The 25,781-nt window shown below is 33.7% G+C and overlaps 1 protein-coding gene across 1 annotated transcript; it reads left to right on the top strand.

The window, feature by feature from the left end:
• The first annotated feature begins 538 nt into the window (after positions 1 to 538).
• LOC110707580 (uncharacterized mitochondrial protein AtMg00810-like) lies at positions 539 to 1,446 on the top strand. The gene is made up of 4 exons (XM_021885610.1): positions 539 to 901; positions 986 to 1,037; positions 1,139 to 1,240; positions 1,334 to 1,446. The coding sequence occupies exons 1-4, from the start codon at positions 539 to 541 to the stop codon at positions 1,444 to 1,446; spliced, it is 630 nt and encodes a 209-aa protein (XP_021741302.1).
• The last annotated feature ends 24,335 nt before the right edge of the window (positions 1,447 to 25,781 follow it).

Here is a 25,781-nt window from a genome sequence, read left to right on the forward strand (position 1 = left end):
TGCTCTCCGTGATCCGAATTGGAAAAATGCAATGTTAGATGAATTTAATGCTCTAATTGCTAATAATACATGGGAACTTGTACCTAGGCCAAAGGATGTGAATGTCATTAGGTCTATATGGATTTTTCGTCATAAAAAGAATTCTGATGGTTCTTTTGAGAGGCATAAAGCCCGTCTTGTAGGTGATGGCAAAACTCACCAGCAGGGTGTTGATTGTGATGAGACTTTTAGTTTGGTTGTCAAACCGGCTAATATTCGTACTGTTCTTAGCATTGCTCTCACTAAGTCTTAGCCCATTCATCAGTTACATGTCAAAAATGCTTTCTTACATGGTTATCTCAACGAGACTATTTATATGCATCAGCCCTTGGGTTTCCGTGACAAAAGTCGGCCTATTCATGTCTGTTTACGGAAGAAATCTCTCTATGGCCTCAAACAGGCTCCTCGGTATTAGCGTTTTGCAGATTTTGTGGCCAGTATTATTTTCTCTCACAGTTTATCTGATAACTCACTATTTATTTATCGGTAAGGCTCAAATATGGCATATATTTTGTTGTATGTTGATGATATTATTCTTACAGCATCTTCGGATCGATTAAGAAGGCATTTTATGGCTCTCTTGAGTGCCGAGTTCGCTACGAAGGATCTATGTCCTCTAAGCTTCTTTTTGGGAATTGCTGTCTCCCGCAATGCTAGTGGTATGATCTTGTCTCAGAAACAGTATGCCACGGAGATCATTAAAAGAGCTTGCATGGCTAACGATGCTTCTTATCCTACTCCTGTTGACACCAAACCAAAACTTAGTGCCTCAAAGGATTCACCTTATGAGGATCCCACTAAGTATCGGAGTCTTGCTGATGCTTTACAATATCTCACTTTCACTAGACTTGACATTTCTTATGTAGTTTAACAGGTTTGTCTTCACATGCATGATCTCAGGAACGAGCATATGAGTGCTCTAAAGCGCATATTGCGCTACTTTCAGGGCACATTGTATTGCGCTACTTTCAGGGCACATTGTCTCATGGACTACACGTGTATAAATCTTCTCTCCAAAATCTTATATCTTATATAGATGTTGATTAGGGAGGATGCCTAGATACCAGACGTTTTACATCTGGTTATTGTGTTTTTCTAGGTGACAACTTGATCTCTTGGTCGTCTAAAAGACAACCAACTTTGTCTCATTCTAGTGCTGAGGCTAAATATCGTGGAGTTGCTAACGTGGTTTCAGATTCTTGTTGGATCTGAAATTTATTGCTTGAACTACATTTTCCTATTCATAAAAATACTCTAGTTTATTACGACAATGTGAGTGCCATTTATTTATCAGGTAATCCGGTACAGCATCAGCGTACTAGGCATATTGAAATGGACATTCATTTTGTTAGGGAAAAAGTTGCTAAAGGCGAAGCACGAGTATACTACAAGGTTGGCCTAATATAACACCTTATGGTAACACTTTATAAATCAAGATATAAATAGATATTTAAGTAACAATTTTGTAACACTTAGATAATAGGTAACACTTGTATTTTGTAACACTTCAAAGTAACACTTTTAATTAGAGTAACACTTTCATGTAACACTTTGATTATGGGTAGCACTTATATGGAACACATAAAAAAACCACGACCCTTGCCTAACTCTCCTTTTACCTTTTATGCTAGCGCTCTCTCTCTCAACTCTTTTTCACTTTTCCCTATTTTCTCCATCCATCTCTGCGATTCACACTTTCCATCTTCTTCATCAATGGAGAAGCTCAAAGTCTCTCTGAAAGTTTACCTCAATCTTTAGATCTTTTCTCCTCTTAACCTCCTTACCAAACTCTAGCTTCTTAACAAGAACTCAACAAATAAACCCTAACCCTAGCTCCAACTCAATCTAACCATCAAACCACGAGAAGACGATCGCTACGGATGACAGAGATCAATTCGGCGGCGAAGAAGAGATGACAAGCCGTAGAAAATGCTGTCTTCGTATGATCGATGGAGCTGGTGCTGCTAGAAATGCCTTCCCTCTCTCCTCAATTTTCGCTCAACAGATCCCTAATTTTCATTGTCACTCTTCAATTTCCACAATACTAGCAAAATTATTGTCTGAACAACATGATTTCTTCTAGTGAGCTCAAATCCGTCGAATTTTATCGGTAGATGTCTTCTCCTGTTCTAATTGTGTTTGGAATTTGATAACTTTTGAAGTTTTTGATTTATTGTTCTGTGATTTGCATTTTTGAATTTAACCTGATTTGTAATGTGTTTGATTTTTTCATCATTAAATGTTGTTCTTTGTGCTCTGTATTATGACATTGCCTAGCTTAATCAAGCTTGAAATTACGGTTTTTTTTTTGGTAGAATTATGAGTGTTGTAGAGGAAATTGTTTAAGAATGTTGAATATTTGAGCATTTGAGTGGATGCATTCTTGATATTATCATAATACTACTACTAAATGATATGATGAGGCTGTGATATTTTGATTGAATTTGGTTTGGGAAATGCTAAAAGGCGGATTACTTTTTAATATGTTTGTTGTTGTTGTTGTTTTGGATATTGTCTATAGTTGAAAAAATTTAGAACATAAGTATACTAAATTCAGAACATAGGAAAAAAAATTAGAACATAGATAAAAGAATATTTAGAACATAAAAAACAAAAACTTTATGACATAGGCAGTAAAAATTTAGAACATAGGAAAAAAAAAACAATTTAGAACATAAGTAGATTGAATTTAGAACATAGGCAAAAGAATTTAGAACATAAATAAAAGAATATTTAGAATATAGGGAAAAAAAAACTTTAGAACATAGGAAAAAACTAGTACATAGGTTGAAAAAATTTAAAACATAGGAAAAAAAAACTTTAGAACATAAGTAGGCTAAATTTAGAACATAGGAAAAAATAATCTAGAACATAGGTATAAGAATATTTAGAACATAAAAAAAAACTTTAGAACATAGGTAGTAAAAATTTAGAACATAAGAAAAAAAAATTTAGAACATAAGTAGACTGAATTTAGAACATAGGCAAAAAAATTTAGAATAGAGGTAAAAGAATATTTAGAACATAGGTAGAAAAAATTTAGAACATAAGAGAAAATTAGAAAGGTTGAAAATATTTAGAACATAATAAGTAGACTAAATTTAGAATATAGGATAAAGAATATTTAGAACATAAAAAAAAAATTAGAACATAGGTAGTAAACATTTAGAACATAGGAAAAAAAAAACTTTAGAACATAAGTAGACTGAATTTAGAATATAGGCAAAAGAATTTAGAACATGGGTAAAAAAAATATTTTGAACATAGGAAAAAAAACAATAGAACATAGGTAGAAAAAATTTAGAACATAGGAAAAAAAATAGAACATAAGTAGACTAAATTTAGAATATAGGAAATGACAAAATTATTTAGAACATAGGTAGAAAAAAATATTTTGAACATTTTTTAGAAAATTGAAATTAAAGCTTAGAACATAGGGTTGAATTACAATACATTATTTAATCGTTGGGCATGCTAAAACCTATTAGTTCAAGTGGTAGAGCACTATGCATGATAGGCGTGTCGCGTACCTAACAAAAATAACCTAACGAGACCACTACTATGTAGACAGACATGTAAGGATCGAATCTCAAGAGACTAAGGCTCACCGAATTAATTAGACTCAAATATCACTAAGCAAGTATCAAATCAATGGTGAATAGTACTAGAAACTAATGTATGAGAACTAAACTAATCTAAAGAATATAATGAATCAATAAACTAAAACATCCAAGATCAAGTATTACCACAATTACGATCGATGCAATTATCTATCTACCCCTAGCATACAATCCAATCAACATGGGGAAAAGCAAATCCTATTCAATACCAAGGACCTATCTCGAATATCAATGGCTTCTCTAACCACAATCAAGCCTATTCTCATGGAATCATGCAAATTAGAGACATTAAACACTTTACTTCACTTCCCAATTATCAATTCAGCTACTCTCGTGATGAATCTCCAACCCTAAATTGATCTACTCAAATCCGTTAAAACTCAACTCTCGTTGTGATTAAAACTATGGAATAACAACAACACTAATTATCTCTAATCTAGTATTGGCATAATCACAATCAAATTAGCATAAATAATCGCAATTGTCATTAGAGAATTTAAAGAATCAATTCATGCATCAATCACAATTGGGCTACCCTAGATCTTGGAATATAAAACTACTCACACATATTAGCAAACCCTAAAACAATAATCAATGGAGAAAACATAATTAAGAACAATAATTATTGAAAGAGAAGAGAAATAGATGAACACCAATGATGCTTCAATTGAAATAACTTAAATTGTTGATGAACAATAATTAAATCTAATGAGTAATTAAAATGCTTGAAGAAAAGTAACTAGGGTTCTAGAAAGAGAAATAAAGCTTAAGGAATTAACTAAGTGTTTTCTAATTGTGAATACAAGGGGTATTTATACCCTTAATGAGATAAAAATTCGAAAATAATGAAATCGGGTTCCGCATAACTGTGCCCGGTCCAACCGGGCGAGCACTGTCCGATTGGGCAGGTGGAACTTTATAAGCTACGCTGCTTTTCTTCTCTTCAACTCCCTGGCGCCCGATCCCACCGGGCAATTGGCGCCCAATCGGGCGCGAGGCTCAATTTGCTGGCTGCCTTGTTTGATCTTCTAACATCTTCTACCACCACGCGCTCGGTCCAACCGGGCACACCTAGCCCGATCGGGCGCGTGGGACTAATAGCCAAATGCGCTTCAAATCTTTGTACTTAGCAGCTCCAAACGACCCTTCTGTGCTCGGTCCAACCGAGCAAGCATAGCCCAACCGGGCATAGGAGGTTTAATTGCTTTATAACTCGTACTTAGCTTGGTTCTTCCTCTTTGCTTCACTAACATCTCCATAAACATCCGAAACGTGTCTGAATCATCCAAGAAACACCAAATTCCTGTAAAAATTACAAAAACACATCGAACACACTAGAGAAGAGATTGTTAGTGAGAAACGGCTCTAAAGAGCCTTAAACCGAACAAGAATATGATGTAAAATCGGGATAAATCAATGTATAAAACGTGTACATCAATCAAATGCATAGAGATGTAGGTTCGATTCCTGCATAGGTTATCTCTAAAAATAACCATAAAAAATCATAAAAAATTAAATAGGACTAAGTTATACGAACAAAAAATGCCTATGGAAACTATGTTACAACAAAACTCTTAAACATACACTTGTCTCCACATTACACAAATCAACCTACGTGGGATTCGAACCCACATTTTTTGTGCATTTGCACAATGCTCTACATGTTGAGCTAGTAGGCTAATTTATATAAAATATTAAAATAAATATGAATTTTGAGTTTACCTAATGTATCAAATTATCTTTAAAAAAAATGTATCAAATTAAAAATAATATAAGCAATTGTTGGACAATAAGAGACCGGTCATGTTCGAGTTTACATCATGTGACTTCAATTTCTGCCAGTGAAAGACATTGACAAGGTTTAGATTGAAAATTAGACAATCATAAGATTCATGACAATATAAACATGTCTAAATATTTAGCTTTGTATATGTCATTAACTCATTATCACTTTATCATGCGAATCTTGATGTGTTCTTCCTCTTCCCTTTAGGTGGTTGAATACATCCCACGCATAAATAAACCCAGGAGGGTGCCGTGGATTCTTTGTGATAGCTGTGAGCCTGCAACAGATGAAGTGCCTAGATCATTAATGTTATCTCCCTGAATTGCTTAAGCAGCTAGAGCATGAAGCAACAAGATTCCTGTTCCAGTGTCATTCTACTACCCACTAATGATTTTTCTTTAGTTTCAATACTCAAAAACATTGCACAAAACAGGTCATTTTCTATCTATAGGGGAGAAAAAAAGAAAAGAAATTCTCTCACACAAAAACATCTGACAATAAGAAAATAAACAAACAAGATAGAACATCAAGGAAGCAGAAGCAAGCAGGAGATGACGTGCAACACAAATGCAGATATTTTACATACTACTCAAAATGATGAGCAAACTCGTCACCCAATAACTTGCTAGGATTTTTTTCAAAAAACATTTTTTTTTTTTACCAGCAAAGGTTCAAAACCAAGATGAACTTTCAAAAATTAACCTGTTAACACAAAAAGAAAAGAAACTAAGAGCAATAAGAGTTCATACCCTTACTCAGATGTCGAAGGTTTCCTTGCTCACATCCTTGTATCAACTATTAATAATTAATACCAACTTTCCCAATTAAATTGCCATAACAGTCAACTAAGCAACGATCTATTAATAAAACTCAAGCATATGTAACATTGATCAAGAAATCAGAGGTTCACATAAAAGAGACAACATGTATGCGAAACACCGAATACACTGAATTCCAAACTTTATAGTAAGAAAATTGGTATAAACATGTATGCGAAACACTGAAATCACCGAATACACTGAAATTAAAGCATTAAAAACAACTAAAATTACCCGAATGAATGAGTCCTTTTGGAACTTGAATCTCTTTTAGCCTGGCATCTTGTAAATACTCCTGGTGGGTACAGACGAAGAATCTCTTGGATAATCGTTGTCAAATGCGAAAAGAAAGTACAGGGTTACAGAAAGGAGTATTGTAGAGCATAAAAAATACCTGCAGTGCTCACAAAAATTTGTATGGTTTGCCTAAAACTTTAAATATCATTCAATAATTAGGACTTCTTTATCATAGCCAATGTTTCTAATGCTTACTCCATATTCGATATTAAAATAGTGAATAGTCTAAAGGTCGATTCCATTTTAAGATCCAAGCACCATAATATTCACAATTCAATATGTCAAAACAGACATACTATAACATTAACAGTGTTAACCAGTAATACCATATAGCAAGGAGTAGCATCATGAAGCTTGCTACACATCTCTAACTCATTTATCAAACAAGTACCACAATTCATTTAAATGGAGTATAAAACATGTTCATGTTACACATAGAGAAGGTGTTTGGAAGCAGCTACGATCTTTGACTGGTAAAGTACATAAACAATTGGTAAAGGCACACATCATTATTCAAATGAAATAACAAAAATCAAACAAAAACAATAAAAATTGAACATACATCGCAGCAAAAATTAAGAAATTAACGCATCAAAATCGCAGCATACACAAATCGCAAAAAGCTGGAAAAGTTTGAGAAAAAATCGCAGCAAATAAAACAGCGTCAAAATCGCAAAAGAAAACCGAACAAAAAAAATCAAAATAAGAACAAAAAATTCGAACAATCGAACTGATAAATAATCGACCAAAATAAATTTACATCGAATAGAAAATCGCCAAAAACAAAATCGAATAGAAAATTCGCAAAAATATTGACGAAAACATGAATTAATCAGTAAAAATCGAACATAAATCGCAGCAAAAATTGAGAAATAAACGCATCAAAATCACAGCATACAAATCGCAAAAATCAGGGAAAGATTAGAGAAAAAATCGCATAAAAACGCAACAAAATCACATCAAAATTGCAGCAAAAAATCGCATCAAAATCACATAAAAGTCGTAGCAAAATCGCAGCAAAATATTCGCTAAACAATATTGAGAACAATTGCATAGAAAATGCTCAAAATAATCGCATGAAATTAATCGCATCAAAATCGCATGAAAAATCATTAAATTTAAAACAAATCTGATTATAAAATTAATAAACTTACAATAATTAATCTAAAATCTGTGAAAATATCGTGATGAATTTGATGAACTTTCGCCAATCTGTTAAACCGAGGAGAGGGAGAAAGATGAGAATGTTAGAGAGAGAAAGCTGAGAGTTGAGAAACATAAAATAACGAGATGAAGGAAGAGGAAAAGGAATTTGAATAAACTCCTTCAAATTACAAAAATGCCATTAGTAGAGCATCATTTTGGACGGTTAGATCAAAACTAATAAACGGCTAAGATTGGTTCTTATATAAGATTAAGTTCTTATATAGAGGAGGGTTCTTATATGAGTCTTCCTATATATATATATATATATATATATATATATATATATATATATATATATATATATATATATATATATATATATATATATATATATATATAATATTTTACATTGAGCCTAATCCAACAACATATAACACAATAACATTTTATTCAGACTTTCTCCGTTTTTGTAGTTACATCATTTTCCTTTTTAAAAAGCTGCATATTTGTATATTAATTACACCAGTTCCTTATTTAATACGGTATATAATTTATTCAGATTTCGTTTATGCTTAATGTACACACATAATAATCTAACTGCCCTTATTCACACGTTATAACTATCATTTATTAAATATTAAACATTAAACATTAAACATTAAACATTAAACATTAAACATTAAATACTAAACATTAAATACTAAACATTAAATACTAAATATTAAATATTAAATATTAAATATTAAATATTAAATATTAAATATTAAATATTAAATATTAAATATTAAATATTAAATATTAAATATTAAATATTAAATATTAAATATTAAATATTAAATATTAAAATATTAAATATTAAATATTAAATATTAAATATTAAATATTAAATATTAAATATTAAATATTAAATATTAAATATTAAATATTAAATATTAAATATTAAATATTAAATATTAAATATTAAATATTAAATATTAAATATTAAATATTAAATATTAAATATTAAATATTAAATATTAAATATTAAATATTAAATATTAAATATTAAATATTAAATATTAAATATTAAATATTAAATATTAAATATTAAATATTAAATATTAAATATTAAATATTAAATATTAAATATTAAATATTAAATATTAAATATTAAAATATTAAATATTAAATATTAAATATTAAATATTAAATATTAAATATTAAATATTAAATATTAAATATTAAATATTAAATATTAAATATTAAATATTAAATATTAAATATTAAATATTAAATATTAAATATTAAATATTAAATATTAAATATTAAATATTAAATATTAAATATTAAATATTAAATATTAAATATTAAATATTAAATATTAAATATTAAATATTAAATATTAAATATTAAATATTAAATATTAAATATTAAATATTAAATATTAAAATATTAAATATTAAATATTAAATATTAAATATTAAATATTAAATATTAAATATTAAAATATTAAATATTAAATATTAAATATTAAATATTAAATATTAAATATTAAATATTAAATATTAAATATTAAATATTAAATATTAAATATTAAATATTAAATATTAAATATTAAATATTAAATATTAAATATTAAATATTAAATATTAAATATTAAATATTAAATATTAAATATTAAATATTAAATATTAAATATTAAATATTAAATATTAAATATTAAATATTAAATATTAAATATTAAATATTAAATATTAAATATTAAATATTAAATATTAAATATTAAATATTAAATATTAAATATTAAATATTAAATATTAAATATTAAATATTAAATATTAAATATTAAATATTAAAATATTAAATATTAAATATTAAATATTAAATATTAAATATTAAATATTAAATATTAAATATTAAAATATTAAATATTAAATATTAAATATTAAATATTAAATATTAAATATTAAATATTAAATATTAATTAATAATTATTAATAATAATTAATTATTAAATATTAATTATTAATTATTAATTATTAATTATTAATTATTGATTATTGATTATTGATTTTTTTTTTGAAAAAGTCCCAAATGACACTAAATTTCATTAATTGAAACCATACGGCATCTACAATTGACAATTAACGATAATGAAAACGAATTTAACAAAATCAAACAAGAATTAATAGGGAAAGGGCTAAGAATCCAAATACATAAATATAACAATTCGGCACATTCTCGATTCGTTGTCTCATACAACTTTTTGAGTGGATCCATCGTCACTTCGCAATTTTGTGAGAAAGAAAATTCTTTTGCTGATTTCGTAACCTAAATCCGAGCCATAATTAATCGTAGCCCCACACAACTAAAGACCAAATTAAACACAAATAAAACCTTGTCTTTAGAAAGAGCTCGAAAAACCTTGTCTTTCGAAGCAGATCGAAAAAACCTGGTCTTTCGAAGGAGATAAACCCTTTCTTTCGAGGGAGACATTATAATAACCTAAAAAACAAAAAGCTTAAAAGAAATTAATATTGGGCTTTCCACCGGTGAAATTCGATGGAAGCCCCTTCAAAATTAACAATGGAGGCTAGAGTTTAGGAGAGAGAAGAGGCTAGTTTTTATTTTTTTATTTTTTATTTTTTTAATGTCGTCATATTAATTAATAATCATTAATCAATTAATCATATTGGTTATTGATTAATGATTATTAATTATTAATTATTAATTTTATTTCAAACCAACCATAATTTTAACCCAACCTAAGAACTCTAACTAATATCTTATACGAAATTAATTAGTATTATAGCAAACTACCAATACTTGTAGCCTCGTAAGATCTAGTGTTGGGGCTAAGATCATCCAACGCCTATCGGGCCCTATGCAATCTCTCAAATAAGGCCCTCTAATTTTTTAATTTTATTTTTTATTTTTTTTAGGAAAAATAAGGCCCTTTATTCAATATTTAAGATATTTATCAGATTTTTTTTGAAGATTAAATTATTACTGGTACATTATATATTTGTCAAAATATGTTTAAAAAAAATCAACTCTTTTTTGCATGTTAAAATAGTGAAATTAAATTGGGAGAAAAACGATTTTCTAGATAAATGGTTGAAAATAAGGGTCTTTTCTTTCTTTTTTTTTTTTTTTTATAGGGAAATTAATTTTGGAAAATAAAAAGTTCTTGGGAATTAAAATGGAAAATGAAGAAATTGAAGGAAGAAAAAAGATAAACGGTTGAAAACATTTTTTTTTTCTTTTGATAAGGAATTTAATTTTGGAAGATAGAAATATTTTGGAAATTAAAATGGAAAATTTAGAAATTGAAGGAAGAAAATTAAATTTGGAAAAGTGTTTGGTAAATTTAGCCTTGTTTGGCAAATTGCTGTTGGCGGTTGGCTGGTTCACTTGGCTTGTTTGACAAGCTAGAATATTTAGCTGTTTATAATAGCTTTTGAAATTGGTTGTTTAAGCTGGTTGTCTATAAAAGTGTTTGGTAAATTTAGTTATTGGCTGTTGGTTGTTTATTAGATAATCTTTGGACCAACAAGCCAAAATCCAATAAAAAAAGCTACTCATAGCAGCTTTTTCATTTTGGTTTAAAAGCCAGCCTTTCCATTTTGGTTTAAAAGCTAGCTTTTTTGCTAACTGAAAAACCAATTATCAAACACCTTTTTTGGATTTTTGACCACATAAAAAAGCCAAAAGCTAACCAAAAAGCTACCAAAAAGCCATTTACCAAACATGGCATAAATGATAGGAGTCAAGAGTGATTACCGAAAAATGAAAGGAATGGTGTCCTTCCAACAAGTGTATTATTCTGATAGAGGGTTCAGAATTGTTACAGAGCTAATTCTTTAGTAAGGTCAAGTGATCAGAATGCCTAGGTGGAGGCCGCTTCCGATCAATAACATTAAGGTATAATTAATATTACAGCTTAATCTTAACTGAACCCTTTGGGTCGAACCCAATCGAACAACCGATCCGAGACGACGAATTAATCCGAAGGATTCAATGAGTCGTCGGAGTTTTACGAACACAGACGTCGGATATCGAGCCTAGGGCGTCGAGACTGAGCGTCGCAAAATCACAACCAACAAGAACGAGCATAGCCGAAGCATCACATTGGCCTAGCCATGTGAGTGCTAGGCTAGGCTAGTTCATCGCAAGCCTAGGCGCATCATGTGCGTGCTAGGCGCACCATGAGTGCTAGGTGCACAAGGCAGCCCATCGCAGCAGCATGCTTGCGTGTGTGCGTGCCTTCGCATGGCACAACACCACCGTAGCATGCGTGCTTGGGTGCCTAGATGCCATCGCATGGCACAACACCACCGCAGCATGTGTGCATGGATGTCTAGGTGCCATCGCAAGCTCTAGCACAAGCCTACGCATTGCACAGAACTAACGCATGGCTAGGCTTATGCGTGTGTGCGTGTGCATGCATGGCATCGCAGCGAGCAGCATGCTAGCAGCCTCGCTTAGCAGCACCATGCCTTCGCATAGCTGCGTGCTTGTGTGCGTGCCTTTGCATGGCATCACCTAGCACAGCGAGCTAGGAGCAGTGCCAAGCAGCAAGCAGCCAGCAGCGAGGGCCTCGCCCAGCGCCCAACACCTAGCATCATGCGTGGCTCGCTAGCAGCACGCATGTGCTAGGAATGCTGGCTGGTGCGCGTTGCGTGCTAGGCAGTGATGCAGTGCAGGCTAGCTGTGCTACTGGTGCATGCTAGCATGCTAGCTGGCTGCTAGCCCAGCAATCCTTGCTTGGTGCCGATTTTGTGAAAGGTGGGGACCAATGCTTGGAGCATGCCTTGGGGAGCAAGGCAATGGTCCCCCCCATGGTCATGGTCCTCACCTAACTCTCTTTCTCCCCTTGACACTTATTTCATGGTGATTGCTTTGATAAATTCTTTAATTTAGAATTAAATAAATTATCACATTTACCCACTCTCCCACATTGGTGGGAGATTGAAATTCAAGGGTACATTTCCCTATAAATACCAAGGCTTTGACATTTGGGAAAGACACACTTGAGTGGAACTATATAGGCATCTCCATTGTTGAGAATACCTTAAGTTCGTAAAACTCCAAAGTTTATATTTTGTTTGGGTCCCGACTAACCTTCGGGACTTAGGACGATCGGGTCAGGTTCGAGGGTACGAACCGTCGGAGGCCTTGCATTTGCGAGCTTAAAGTAAGAGCTCTTTTAGCGAGCGAAGCACGTGTCTAGGGTATAATTCTTTATCCCTTCTTCTTTTAATTATGCATTAATTATGTTTGCATGCTTTAATTGCTTTAGTTATCGGGGCAGGTCTTGGGAGGTTTCTTTCCACGTAGTGAGGGTTACTACGAAACCCTACAGCGGTATCAGAGTCGCGCTCCTTTTTAATTATTGCAATTATTTATTTATTAAGGTGTTTTTAAAAGGATTTAATTTCTGGTTTTGCTTTTCTAATTGGATTAGAAGCTCGTTTTAAAATAGTTTTAAAACACGTATTTTTTCTCGTTTTGGCTGTCGAACCCAGATTTTGGGTCAAAAATAGTGTTTTTTGGGTGGAATCGACATTTTGAATCAGTTTCACCCCTTTTGAGGACTGTCTAGAAGCCAAATTCGAACCAGAGACCCATTTTTTTGAGGATTTTTTCGTTTTCAACGAAAATTTTAATTTTTTTATGCCTTGATTAATACAAGCATGTCAAGGGTAGATTAAATGCATTATTGCATCCCTAATCTACTGCAATTTAAATATCTTTTAAGAATGATTATGGAGTTATAATATGTGCTTAAGTTGATATGTTCTTTTTTACATAAACTTGTTTTTCACAATTATGCAAATAAATTGCATTAATGTGTGAATACTTGTTGTGAATATGTAATTTTAAGTTCCTAATATGTTAAAGATCTAATCTTTAAATGTTTAAAGGATTGGAACTTTAACCCTAAATTCCATGTTGAACTAATTTTGGATTTTTCATATTTGGTTGATTAAAATCCTTGAAGTTCAAATGCTTGTTATTATTTTGATTAATCTTTATATTGGAAGATGTAATCTTGTTATTTTACGCAAGTATAAAGTTTAAAAAATTTATCATTGGATGATTAATTTATTTTTCCAATTCCCTATTTGTCAAATCCATTATTAATTTACATATTGGTTAAATTAATTATGGACATAGCTCTTTCAAGCATCAAGAAAGACCTAAAATATTCCAAAGTAATTTTGGAAATTTAGGCTTGTGCACCGTTAAAATTGAATTTAATTAAGTTGGACTTATTTTATTTTCATTTTTCCTCAAATTGATTCTAAAATAAATTTGGAATTAATTTTGTGTCACACACAAATCGAGATTAAAATCCCGAGAAAATGCACGCAAATCGAGGCTAAAACCCCAAGCGTCACCAAGGTTAGCCGGGCTGCCTAGCAGCCCGCATGTAGGCTGCCTATGGTGCGCACAGGGGCCATGCCATGATGCTGCGTTGCTGTGTGGCGAGGAGGCTGTTGCGTGCTGCCGTATTGCTGGATGCGTGGCCTTAGGCTGCTGAAGGCTTGTGCGTGCTGCTGGGCAGCGAGGCAGCAAGCCCCAGCCAGCTAGGCCACTACTGCCTGCGCCAGTGAGAAGCTAGCATGCGTAGCATGCGTAGCGTGCTGCTGGTGTTAGCTAGCAGAGCATGCTGCGCTAGGCGTGCTTGCTAGCAGCCAGCACCACACGCAACTTTAGGTTGCTTGCCAGCCATGGTGCACAACCCAGTAGGATACGAGTGGGCGTTTTTGGCTTAATTTCGGGCAATGTGTTTTTGCGAAAATTTTGCCGTTTTAAAATAATTATGTAATTATTTTAACTAGGTTAGACCTCGATTTTTCGGCTCTTGCAAAATTTTTTGATTTTGAAAAATTTGGGTTAACCGGCTTAAAGAATTGGATTAATTAAGTTGGATGCGGAATTTAGTGGGAGCTTAGCTAGTTACGTGAACAAATTGCACCTTAGTAATACATAATTTATTAAACAACTTTGACTAGTTTTAATTAGGCGCGTTAATCGGATTAACCACCTAAATTAGTTACTAGTTTTGCGTGTTTACTTGTTTTATCTCGTAAAGTGCATGGGCCATTCACAAATAGTGAATGGGTGAATGAAAGATTGTTTCAAAACAGGTTTTGAGAAAAATGGCAACTAGTGGGACCCGACTAGGATAGAAAATACGGACCGCGTTCCGTTACGTATTTTTGTAAATCTAAATACGGTCTGCGTACCGTTAAGTATTTTTGTACTTTAGATTAATCTTAGTCATAGTAGCTAGTAATTTTATTTTGGCAAAGATGTCTCAAGACAGCGTTTCGATGAAGACGAGCCAAGATGAAGGCCCTTGAAGATTTGAAGATTTCAAGGGGTCATGCTAGTTGCCAAATGCATCTATTTTTTTATGCCTTATATATATATTGTTGTTATATATATTTTGAATGTTAGATGCATGTCTAGGATTTCAAATGTTGCGATGATTAGTTAAGTTCACTTAAATTAACCAACATAGAAACCCTAGGTCCCTTAAAATATTGAGCTAAAATTTGCCGTTCCAAGAACAACACTTACCGAACTAATGCGCGTATGTGATGGGCTACGCCAAAGCGAGGCATCACTACTTCCCTAGGAACGTAAGGTATACTAGGTATACAAGTTGTCTTGATTAAGCTCAATGATATCAGTAAGGAGTCCTTAGATGTCGTGGCAAAAGAGATAAAATGTCAAGAATGCATTAGATGCGATGTTTTATCAAACCGAGAGTAGCTTAGGGATATTAGCAATTGGATTGCTTACCTTAAGATATTTAATGTTAAGACAAGCCAAAGCATGCTTAACCATTTCTTGATCTTTAGGATCTCGGAATCATTTTATTCTTGCCTAAAAGGGACAAATTATTAATGCGTGAATAAAATGCTCAATAAGATTGAAAATTTGCTTGAACGCTTTTAAATTTCAAACTTATTGATTATATGAATGGTTTTTCATTTCAAATTCTTTCAATTGTAGAACAATGTCTGCTAGTAACTCAAACAACAACCAATTCTCTTTACGCTCAATTCGCGACAAGGAGAAGTTCAGCGGGCCAAATTTTCTTGATTGGCAAAGAAATTTGTGTATTGTTCTCATGCAAGAGCAAAAGGAATACGTCCTTGATGAGGAAATGCCCGACGCTCCCAATGAAGAGGTCACTCAGGCTGCCCTTAACCGATGGCAAAGTGCCAATCGGGATGTCAAATGCATCATGTTGGCCACTATGTCTCCGGACCTTCAAAAGACCTTCTTTGAAAAGGAGACGGCTTTTGAGATCATTTCTGAGCTTCAGAATATGTTTCAAGAGCAGGCCCGAACTGAAAGGTTTGAAACCCACAGGCAAATCCTTGAGAGCAAGCTCAAGAAAGGAGAGCCGGTAAGCCCGCATGTTCTTAAAATGATTGGATTATTTGAGAACATGGAAAGGCTAGATGTTGGGTATTCAACCGAGATGGCAATTGGCATCATTCTCCACTCGCTGCATAAAGGCTATGATCAGTTCAAGATGAACTATAATATGCACAGCATGGAGAAAACTCTCATCGAGCTTCATGGTATGTTGAAGCAAGCCGAGCAAACCCTCTAGGATGAGGGAAAGCATGATATGCTCATGGTGAGAAAGGGTAAGCCATTTAAGCGCACGGGCAAGAAGAAGAGCTTTAAAGGGAAAAAGAAAAATTTTCCGCCTAAGTCAAACACTTCCAAGGGCAGCAAGGACAAAAAGGTAGCCTCTTCCAAATCCGATTCCGAATGTTTCTACTGCAAGAAGAAGGGACATTGGAAACGGGACTGCCTCAAATTCAAGGAAGATAAGAAGAACGACATCGTTGCTTCCTCATCAGGTATTTTTGTTATAGACTTAAACTTCGCTAGCAAAACATCATGGGTATTAAATACCGGATGTGGCTCACACCTTTGTTCCAATGCTCAGGGACTAAGGACAAATAAGAGGCTAGAGAAGGGAGAGGTCGAGCTTCAGGTCGGCAATGGAGCAAGGATGTCTGTCGTCTCCGTTGGAACTCTCAGTTTGTCTTTGCCCTCTGGGCTTATTTTAGAACTTGAAAATTGTTATCATGTTCCTAGAGTTACCAAAAACATTATTTTAATATCGGCGTTGGACGCCAAGGGTTTTGAATTTCGAATTAAGAACAATAGTTGTTCATTTTATTTCGATAATGTTTTATATGGTAAGGCATATTCAAAAAATGGTCTTTATGTGCTTTCTCTTGACAAACAAGTTTATAACATTGATGATACCGCCAAAAGGGCTAAGACCATCGAGTCGAATCAAACCTACTTGTGGCATTTTTGTCTTGGCCATATTAACGTCAAACACATCAAGAAAATTTTACAAGAGGGTGTTCTTGACTCATTCGACTTGGAGTCGTTTGAAAATTGCGAAGGATGTCTATTAGGCAAGATGATAAAACAGCCATTCTCCAAGTTGGGAGAAAGGGCAAGTGACTTATTAGGTCTAATACACACGGATGTATGTGGACCAATGAGTACACCCGCAAGACAAGGTTACCGATATTTCATCACCTTCACCGACGAGTTTAGTAGATATGGCTATATCTACCTAATGTCGAATAAATCTGAATCTTTTGAGAATTCAAAGAATTTCAGAGAGAAGTTGAGAAACAACTTAGCAAGAAAATTAAAGCACTTTGATCGGATCGAGGTGGCGAATATTTGAGCCATTAATTCGACGATCACTTGAAAGAAAATGGTATTCTTTTAGAGCTGACACCTCCCAAAACTCCTCAATGGAACGGAGCATCCGAACGGAGGAATCGAACCTTATTAGACATGGTTCGATCAATGATGGGTCTTAGTGAACTTCCTATCTCTTTCTGGGGACATGCGCTACAAACCGTGACACTAACACTGAACCGAGCTATGTCAAAAGCTTTTGAAAAGACTCCATATGAATTATGGACTAAGAAACCTCCTAGGCTGTCTTTTCTCAAGATTTGGGGATGTGAAGCATATGTCAAACGATTAATTTCGGACAAACTTCACCCCAAATCAGACAAGTGTTTCTTTGTGGGATACCCAAAAGAAACCAAAGGGTATTACTTCTACAATAAATCTGAGAACAAAGTGTTTGTTGCTCGTGATGGTGTCTTTTTAGAGAAGGAACACCTTTCCAAAATGACAAGTGGGAGGAAAATCAAACTTGACGAAGTTCGAGAGGACGAGCAACAATGTGAACCTGATAAAACTAACAATCTAAGTGCTTTGGAAGCGGCTGAGAAGATTGGTCAGAATCAAACAAACAATGTAAATGCTCAACCCATTACCCTTCGTAGGTCGCAACGGCCAAGATCTCAACCAGAAAGATACCTTGGTATTGTCTTAACCGATGATCAAGACATCCTAGTTATGGATGGTGATGAGCCAGCGACGTACAAACAAGCTATGACGAACCCCGACTCTGCTAAATGGCAAGAACCCATGAAATCGAGATGGACTCCATGCCTGAAAATCAAGTCTGGGACTTGGTGAATTTGCCTGAGGGTTACGCACTCATCGGTTGCAAATGGATCTTCAAACTAAAGACAGACAAAGATGAAAATATACAAAGCCAGACTGGTGGCGAAAGGTTATAGACAAATCCACGGGATTGACTATGATGAAACCTTTTCACCGGTTGCAATGATAAAGTCTGTCCGGATTATCCTAGCGATTGCTGCATATTAAGATTATGAAATATGGCAGATGGATGTCAAAACCGCCTTCCTAGATAGGATTTTGGAAGAAACTGTGTATATGACACAACTAGAAGGTTTTGTTGATCCAAGCAACGCTGGAAAGGTATGCAAGCTTCCGAAGTCCATTTATGGACTGAAGCTGGCAAGTAGAAGTTGGAATCTGCGATTTGATGAAGCCATCATCAATTTTGGTTTTATCAAGAATCCAGATGAATCTTGTGTCTACAAGAAGGTCAGTGGGAGTGACATCGCATTCCTAGTCCTATATGTCGATGACATACTGCTCATTGGAAACAACACAAAATTACTAGAGTTCGTAAAAGGGCTGGTTGGGAAAGTGCTTTTCAATGAAGGACTTAGGAGAGGCACAATACATATTGGGCATCAAGATCTATAGGGATAGATCTAAGAGGATGATTGGATTGAGCCAGAGTACTTACATTGATAAAGTACTGGCACGATTCAACATGGAGAATGCCAAAAGAGGGCATCTACCCATGTCCCATGGCGTAACTCTCAGCAAGAAACAGTGTCCACAGACACCTGTTGAGCGAGAGAGAATGAATCAGATTCCATATGCTTCACTAATTGGGTCGATCATGTATGCCATGATATGTACCAGGCTAGATGTATCGTATGCTTTAATCGCTACGAGCCGAAACCAATCAAACCTAGGAGAGGCGCATTGGACTGCGGCCAAGAATATCCTGAAGTACCTGAAAAGGAACAAGGAAAAATTCCCGGTTTATGGTGGCCACAAAGACCTGGTTGTGGATGGTTACATCGACGCTAGCTTCCAGACTGGCAGAGACGACTTCAAGTCACAGTCAGGGTATATATTTTGCCTAAATGGAGAAGCATTTAGCTGGAAGAGTGCCAAGAAAAGCACCACTGCAGACTCTACAACTGAAGCCGAATACTTGGCTGCTTCAGAAGCCGCTAAGGAGGCTATTTGGATTCGCAAGTTCGTCAGTGAACTTGGTGTTGTACCCTCCATCAAGGGTCCGATAGATCTCTACTGTGACAACAATGGAGCTATCGCTCAGGCTAGAGAGCCAAGAGAGAACCAGAAGGTCAAACATGTCCAAAGGCGATTTCACATGATAAGGGAACGGAAATCCGAAGGTGAAATCAGAATTTGTAAGATCGGAACGGATGATAATGTGGCTGATCCATCGACTAAACCTCTGCCTCAAGTGGAACACAACAAGCACTTGAGGCAATGGGAATCAAGTACATTGGAGATTGGCTTTGAATTCCCTGTACATGTGTTTTAATTAAACTGGTCGTTTTAATGTAAGACACTATATTAAAACCATTCATTTATGGGGTAATTAATTTTTATGCAAAATTACTATTCACTCCATTGCTATTTAATTGTGTTTTAGAATTAAATAATGAGTCCATTCGATTTATGGAAATATTCAAAACAGGGTATCAAGACCATGTCTTGGATAAAGAAACACTTGTTAAGTGAACATTGAATATTTAAATAAAAAATTATCCCTAATCAAGGTCATCTAACTGATAGACGATTGATGACCACCAGAGATTGGTGTGTAGTATGATTTACAACACCGTTTCTTGTGCTGCAAGGACGTAATGGTCATAAATCATTTGCACAAGTGCTAGTTTAGAACTGCACTGGATAGACCTATGAGAATACTTTAAGAGATTCAAAATTGTCATAAGTACATTTCTCATTATAGTTATCGGAACCTGTTTCCTCAACCATGAGTGTTGTGAAGTTTTCTTGTTTGAGTACTAGTCTCTTTAATGTTGCCTAACGTCTGTCGTAACTGAGGATCAGAACGGGAACACTCGGGAGATTAGGTCCTCTTAGTAAGAGAAACTTACAGTACAAGACTGGGAATGTCCGTTATTAACAATAGGGAACATGTCTTTGTTGTTTACAAGGCCGCTCGAAGAGCGAGACTGTGAAAATGCATGGTCGTGCTCAGATGGATTTTAGAAATCATCTGCTTATTGACAGTCAAACTCGGAGATCGAGAAACACTTCTGAACGTAATAAGGATGATTATGAATCTTACCTTATAGTTAACGAAGAGACATTAAGTGACATAGGAAATGGGCTATACACTGTACGCATACTTGTCCAGAAGGACAAGTGGGAGATTGAAAGGAATGGTGTCCTTCCAACAACTGTATTATTCTGATAGAGGGTTCAGAATTATTACAGAGTTAATTCTTCAGTAAGGTCAAGTGATCGGAATGCCTAGGTGGAGGCCGCTTCCGATCAGTAATATTAAGGTACAATTAATATTACAGCTTAATCTTAATTGAACCCTTCGGGTTGAACCCAATCGAACAACCGATCGGAGACGACGAATTAATCCGAAGGATTCAATGAGTCGTCGGAGTTTTACGAACACAGACGTCGGATATCGAACCTAGGGCGTCGAGACCGAGCATCGCAAAATCACAAGCAACAAGAACGAGCATAGCCGTAGCATCACATTGGCCTAGCCATGTGAGTGCTAGGCTAGGCTAGTTCATCGCAAGCCTAGGCGCACAAGGAAGCCCATCGCAGCAGCATGCTTGCGTGTGTGCTTGCCTTCGCATGGCACATCACCACCACAGCATGCGTGGTTGGGTGCCTAGATGCCATCGCATGGCACAGCACCACGCAACATGTGTGCATGGGTGCCTAGGTGCCATCGCAAGCTCTAGCAAAAGCCTACGCATTGCACAACACTATCGCATGGCTAGGCTTGTGCGTGTGTGCGTGTGCATGCATGGCATCGCAGCGAGCAGCATGCTAGCAGCCTTGCTTAGCAGCACCATGCCTTCGCATAGCTGCGTGCTTGTGTGCGTGCCTTCGCATGGCAACACCAAGCACAGCGAGCTAGGAGTAGTGTCGGGCAGCAAGCAGCCAGCAGCGAGGGCCTCGCCTAGCGCCCAGGACCTAGCATCATGCGTGGCTTGCTAGCAGCACACATGTGCTAGGAATGCTGGCTGGTGCGTGTTGCGTGCTAGACAGTGATGCGGTGCAGGATAGCTGTGTTGCTGGTGCATGCTAGCTGGCTGCCAGCCCAGCAATCCTTGCTTGGTGCCGGTTTTGTGAAAGGTGGGGACCAATGCTTGGAGCATGCCTTAGGGAGCAAGGCAATGGTCCCCCCCCATGGTCATGGTCCTCACCTAACTCTCTCTCTCCCCTTAACACTTGTTGCATGGTGATTGCTTTGATTAATTATTTAATTTAGATTTAAATAAATTATCACATTTACCCACTCTCCCACATTGGTGGGAGATTGAAATTCAAGGGTACATTTCCCTATAAATACCAAGGCTTTGGCATTTGGGAAAGACACACTTGAGTGGAACTCTATAGGCATCTCTATTGTTGAGATTACCTTAAGTTTGAAAACTCCAAAGTTTATATTTTGTTCGGGTCCCGACTAACCTTCGGGACTTAGGACGATCGGGTCGGGTTCGAGGGTACGAACCGTCGAAGGCCTTGCATTTGCGAGGTTGAAGTAAGAGCTCTTTTAGCGAGCGAAGCACGCGTCTAGGGTATAATTCTTTATCCCTTCTTCTTTTAATTATGTATTAATTATGTTTGCATGCTTTAATTGCTTTAGTTATCGGGGCGGGTCTTGGGGGGTTTCTTTCCGCGTAGTGAGGGTCACTACGAAACCCTACAAAAAAGTGGCGGATAGTTAGAGGTGAACTAGGTTAAGTCCCATGCCATGCATGATCATAATTAAATTTAATTTTACACCAAATAAATTATAAATAATGGTGTTAATTCAATAATAACTTATCCAAAAAAATAAAATTATTTGTAACAAAATAACTTGAATTTTAGTTTATACCAATACCAATATGTAAAGGTTATTAAATTGGATTGTATAAAAAAATAATATATATAGTAATAAAAATTTATAAGCTATAAGGTAGTTTTATATAAGAAAATTAAAATTTTATTTTAGGTTAGTACCCATATACAAACTCATATGCATTTATCCTTAAATTGTTGACACACTTTGACCGGCATAATATGAAAATTTAATTAATTTTATTTTACTTTAGGATAATTAGTATTCCATAATCAACTTTTTTTTAAATATATTTTTAGTGAGTAGTAGAATAAATATTTAGAGTAATTAGATTTAATTTTCCAATATATATTATGGATACTATAATAAAATGATTTTGTTCTTATAAACGTTATGTAATTTTAAGATTTATACAAAGTATGCTATCAAAATGATTTTTCCTTTTTAATTAAAATATGTTTTATTGTCAAATGATAAAAGTTGGAGAAAAAAACTGATATTGATAATATTATACTACCTCTATTTCTTATTATGCGCAGCAAAGAAATATTTTATGTCTCACAAATAATACCAGTTTGTTGCACATAATAAGAAATGGAGGTAGTAATAATCTTGGAATATAATATATTAAAATACCTTATTTTTAATCTATATTATCTATGTTAGTATTTTTGTCACTAAAAGTTTTCTAGTATATAAAATATATGTACTAAAATTGAGTGTAATTGGATTGAATATGTTGTCAAAATGGAAATAACAATTATTGTAGGTTATAAAATCAATGTCATAAAAAAATGGCAAAGAAAAAAAAATAAAAAAAAGGAAAGAAGAAAAAGGCGGGAAATTTTTTAACCAAGAAATGACAAGTCTCATTTTAGGTTTACCTTTTAGTATATAGTTATTACTAGATTAGTACCCGTGCGATGTAGGACAGTAATAATGTTTTTTCTAATAATTAACTTGTGATTCAATAGAAAAAAGAGGCAATTCATATGGAATAAACAAATACAATGTATATAAGAAACATGAAATAATAGGAAAAATTATTAAAACTACAATTGAGGAACAAAATATATTATTGTTGATTAGTTTTGTTGAAAATATTTTTAAAATAGTATGCATTATATTACATTAATGATGCATGTTCGAAACTATACAATGTAGATGACATATGACTTTGTATTGATGAATTAATTTAGTTTTTTTTTAAAAAAAAAAAACTATATAATGTACTTCCAAAAAATAAGCTAAGTAGAATGATTACAATAATGAAAAAAAAACTTAAACCTGACATCATATATGGTATTGGCGATATATTTTTTAATGATAGTTTGACATATGTCTAAAATGATAGATTTATTTCAAAAAAAATAAAAATGATCGATGTAAGCATGACCTGTTTTAGTAATAGTTAATAGATTTTTTGAAGGAAAAAAAGGTTATAAGTTGGTAAAATTATTACAGAAATATTTAATAGAAAACTAACTAAATTAGTATTATTTCATAAGATTTTAAATCAACATCATGAATAGAAATGTTTTTTTTTTTCATTAAGCCCTACTATTGTACAACTCTATATAATGGCAATTCAAATATTAATATTGTATTTTGGCTTCGTTATTTTGTACTCTCCACCCTTCTAAATTACAGCTTATTCTCCCTTAATTAAAAGATCTCAAAAATCTTGTGTAACTAATTTTAAGTAAATAAAACATGAAATAAAAAGGAATACAATTATTATAAAGATAATATATAAAACTAGGAATAATATTATTATATTTGTATTATACAAATATTCCAAAAATAAAAGATTTTTTTAAAAAGGGAGGGGGAGTTTTGGAGGGAAAAAAAGCACCAGAAAATGACACGTGTCATTTTTAGTGTCTGTTTTAATATTATGTTATTGATTGATTCATATTCAGTGCATATAAACGCACAACGCACAACTATCAAAGAGTCAATGTATTAAAAGGGGCCAAAAAATATTGTTGACAGAAAGACTCAAACCTGCATTGCAATTGACAACATAAGCATTCCGCACCACTGTAAAAACTACACTGATAAGTAATTATGTGAGACAAATATAAATATATCTAAAATTTGGGACCCCTATAATTTGGGGGCCATGTTCCGTCGACCACTCTAAACTTGCCTAAAACCGCCCGTACGGTTGAAGAGTAATAATAATCTTAAGAAGATGACATTCTTTTGTGTCTATATCACCATATATGGCTATCATCTATCAGTCTGTCACTAGTTCATCACTCATCGTCTCACTTATATAGGTGTAATAAGTCATCGATAATTCGAATAAAATATTGCTTAAAAGATAAAATAACACAAGAACTGATCTAATGAAAAAACAAATACCCCGTAAAATTAATGATACAGTATGAAAAATGACACATTAATGACCTGATATCGTCCCAATAATTAGGTTATAAAAAATAACCTTATTTGAATATTGAATTTGGTCAACCCGACCAAAATTTAGCCAAACACGAAAAAGATTTGAATCAAAATTGACCAAATATTGAATCAACCTTTAATCAAATTGAACTTAACCCAACTGAAATCATTTGAATTGAAATCAACCTAACCCAAAGTTATCAGACCTAATTAACCCGGTCAAACCCATTTTGAACCTGATCCAAATTTATCCGAGCCGAATATAAACTTGTTTGAAATTGACCCGACCTTGACCTGACATATCTTAACTCGACTTTAATTAGGCTTGATTCGTTATGATGGGTCAACCCAAATTCCATCTGATTATCCGAATTAACACCTTTATGTACCTAATGAGTATTATTTAAAATTACATACCACTAGTGCTACATGTTACATTCCACTTGGGAGGTTCAAAATCAAAGGTTGCTGATCTTTAAAAAATTGATATAAAAAACGTTATGGAGTTTTTTTTTTTCTTCTCTATTCCCCTGTTATACAACGTAGTATAAGCAAAAGTAAACTTTCTGTACATGGTACAAGCCGTAAGCTAGTTATTTACGGCCCATTCGTTTTCATTTTTTCCTCTTTGTTAATTTTCTGTTTTATTTAAGCAAAACCAAGAAGCCAAAAAAGGGTTTTGCAACTTTTTTTTTTTTAATGAATTCTAAATCATGATGATTTTACGAATAATGAATTTAACTAATTTTTAATCTTTCCTATAAAATATATCATTAAAAAAAATAATTAATAACTACAACGATACTGAACAGTAAGAGATTATATTTCATTTCATAAATTTTCATTTATACCTAATAGCAATCCCCTAGTATTAGACAAGTTCTTGTCAAAAAAAAAAAGTATTAGATGACTTAAATACTTGAAAATGAAAATGATATACTTGATATGAATTATGCTTACGTAAAAAATCTGATTGCCAGATAAGATCAGGCTCGATTGGACCACAACTAGATTAATGAGGATGCAAATGACAATACAGGTTCTAGGAATGAAAGTAAATGATATGCAGAAAATGAGCTAAGGGGAAAAGGAAGAAGAGACACAAGATGATGACGCAG

The sequence above is a fragment of the Chenopodium quinoa genome, unplaced genomic scaffold, assembly GCF_001683475.1.
Source record: "Chenopodium quinoa cultivar QQ74 unplaced genomic scaffold, ASM168347v1, whole genome shotgun sequence".
Lineage (NCBI taxonomy): Eukaryota > Viridiplantae > Streptophyta > Magnoliopsida > Caryophyllales > Amaranthaceae > Chenopodium > Chenopodium quinoa.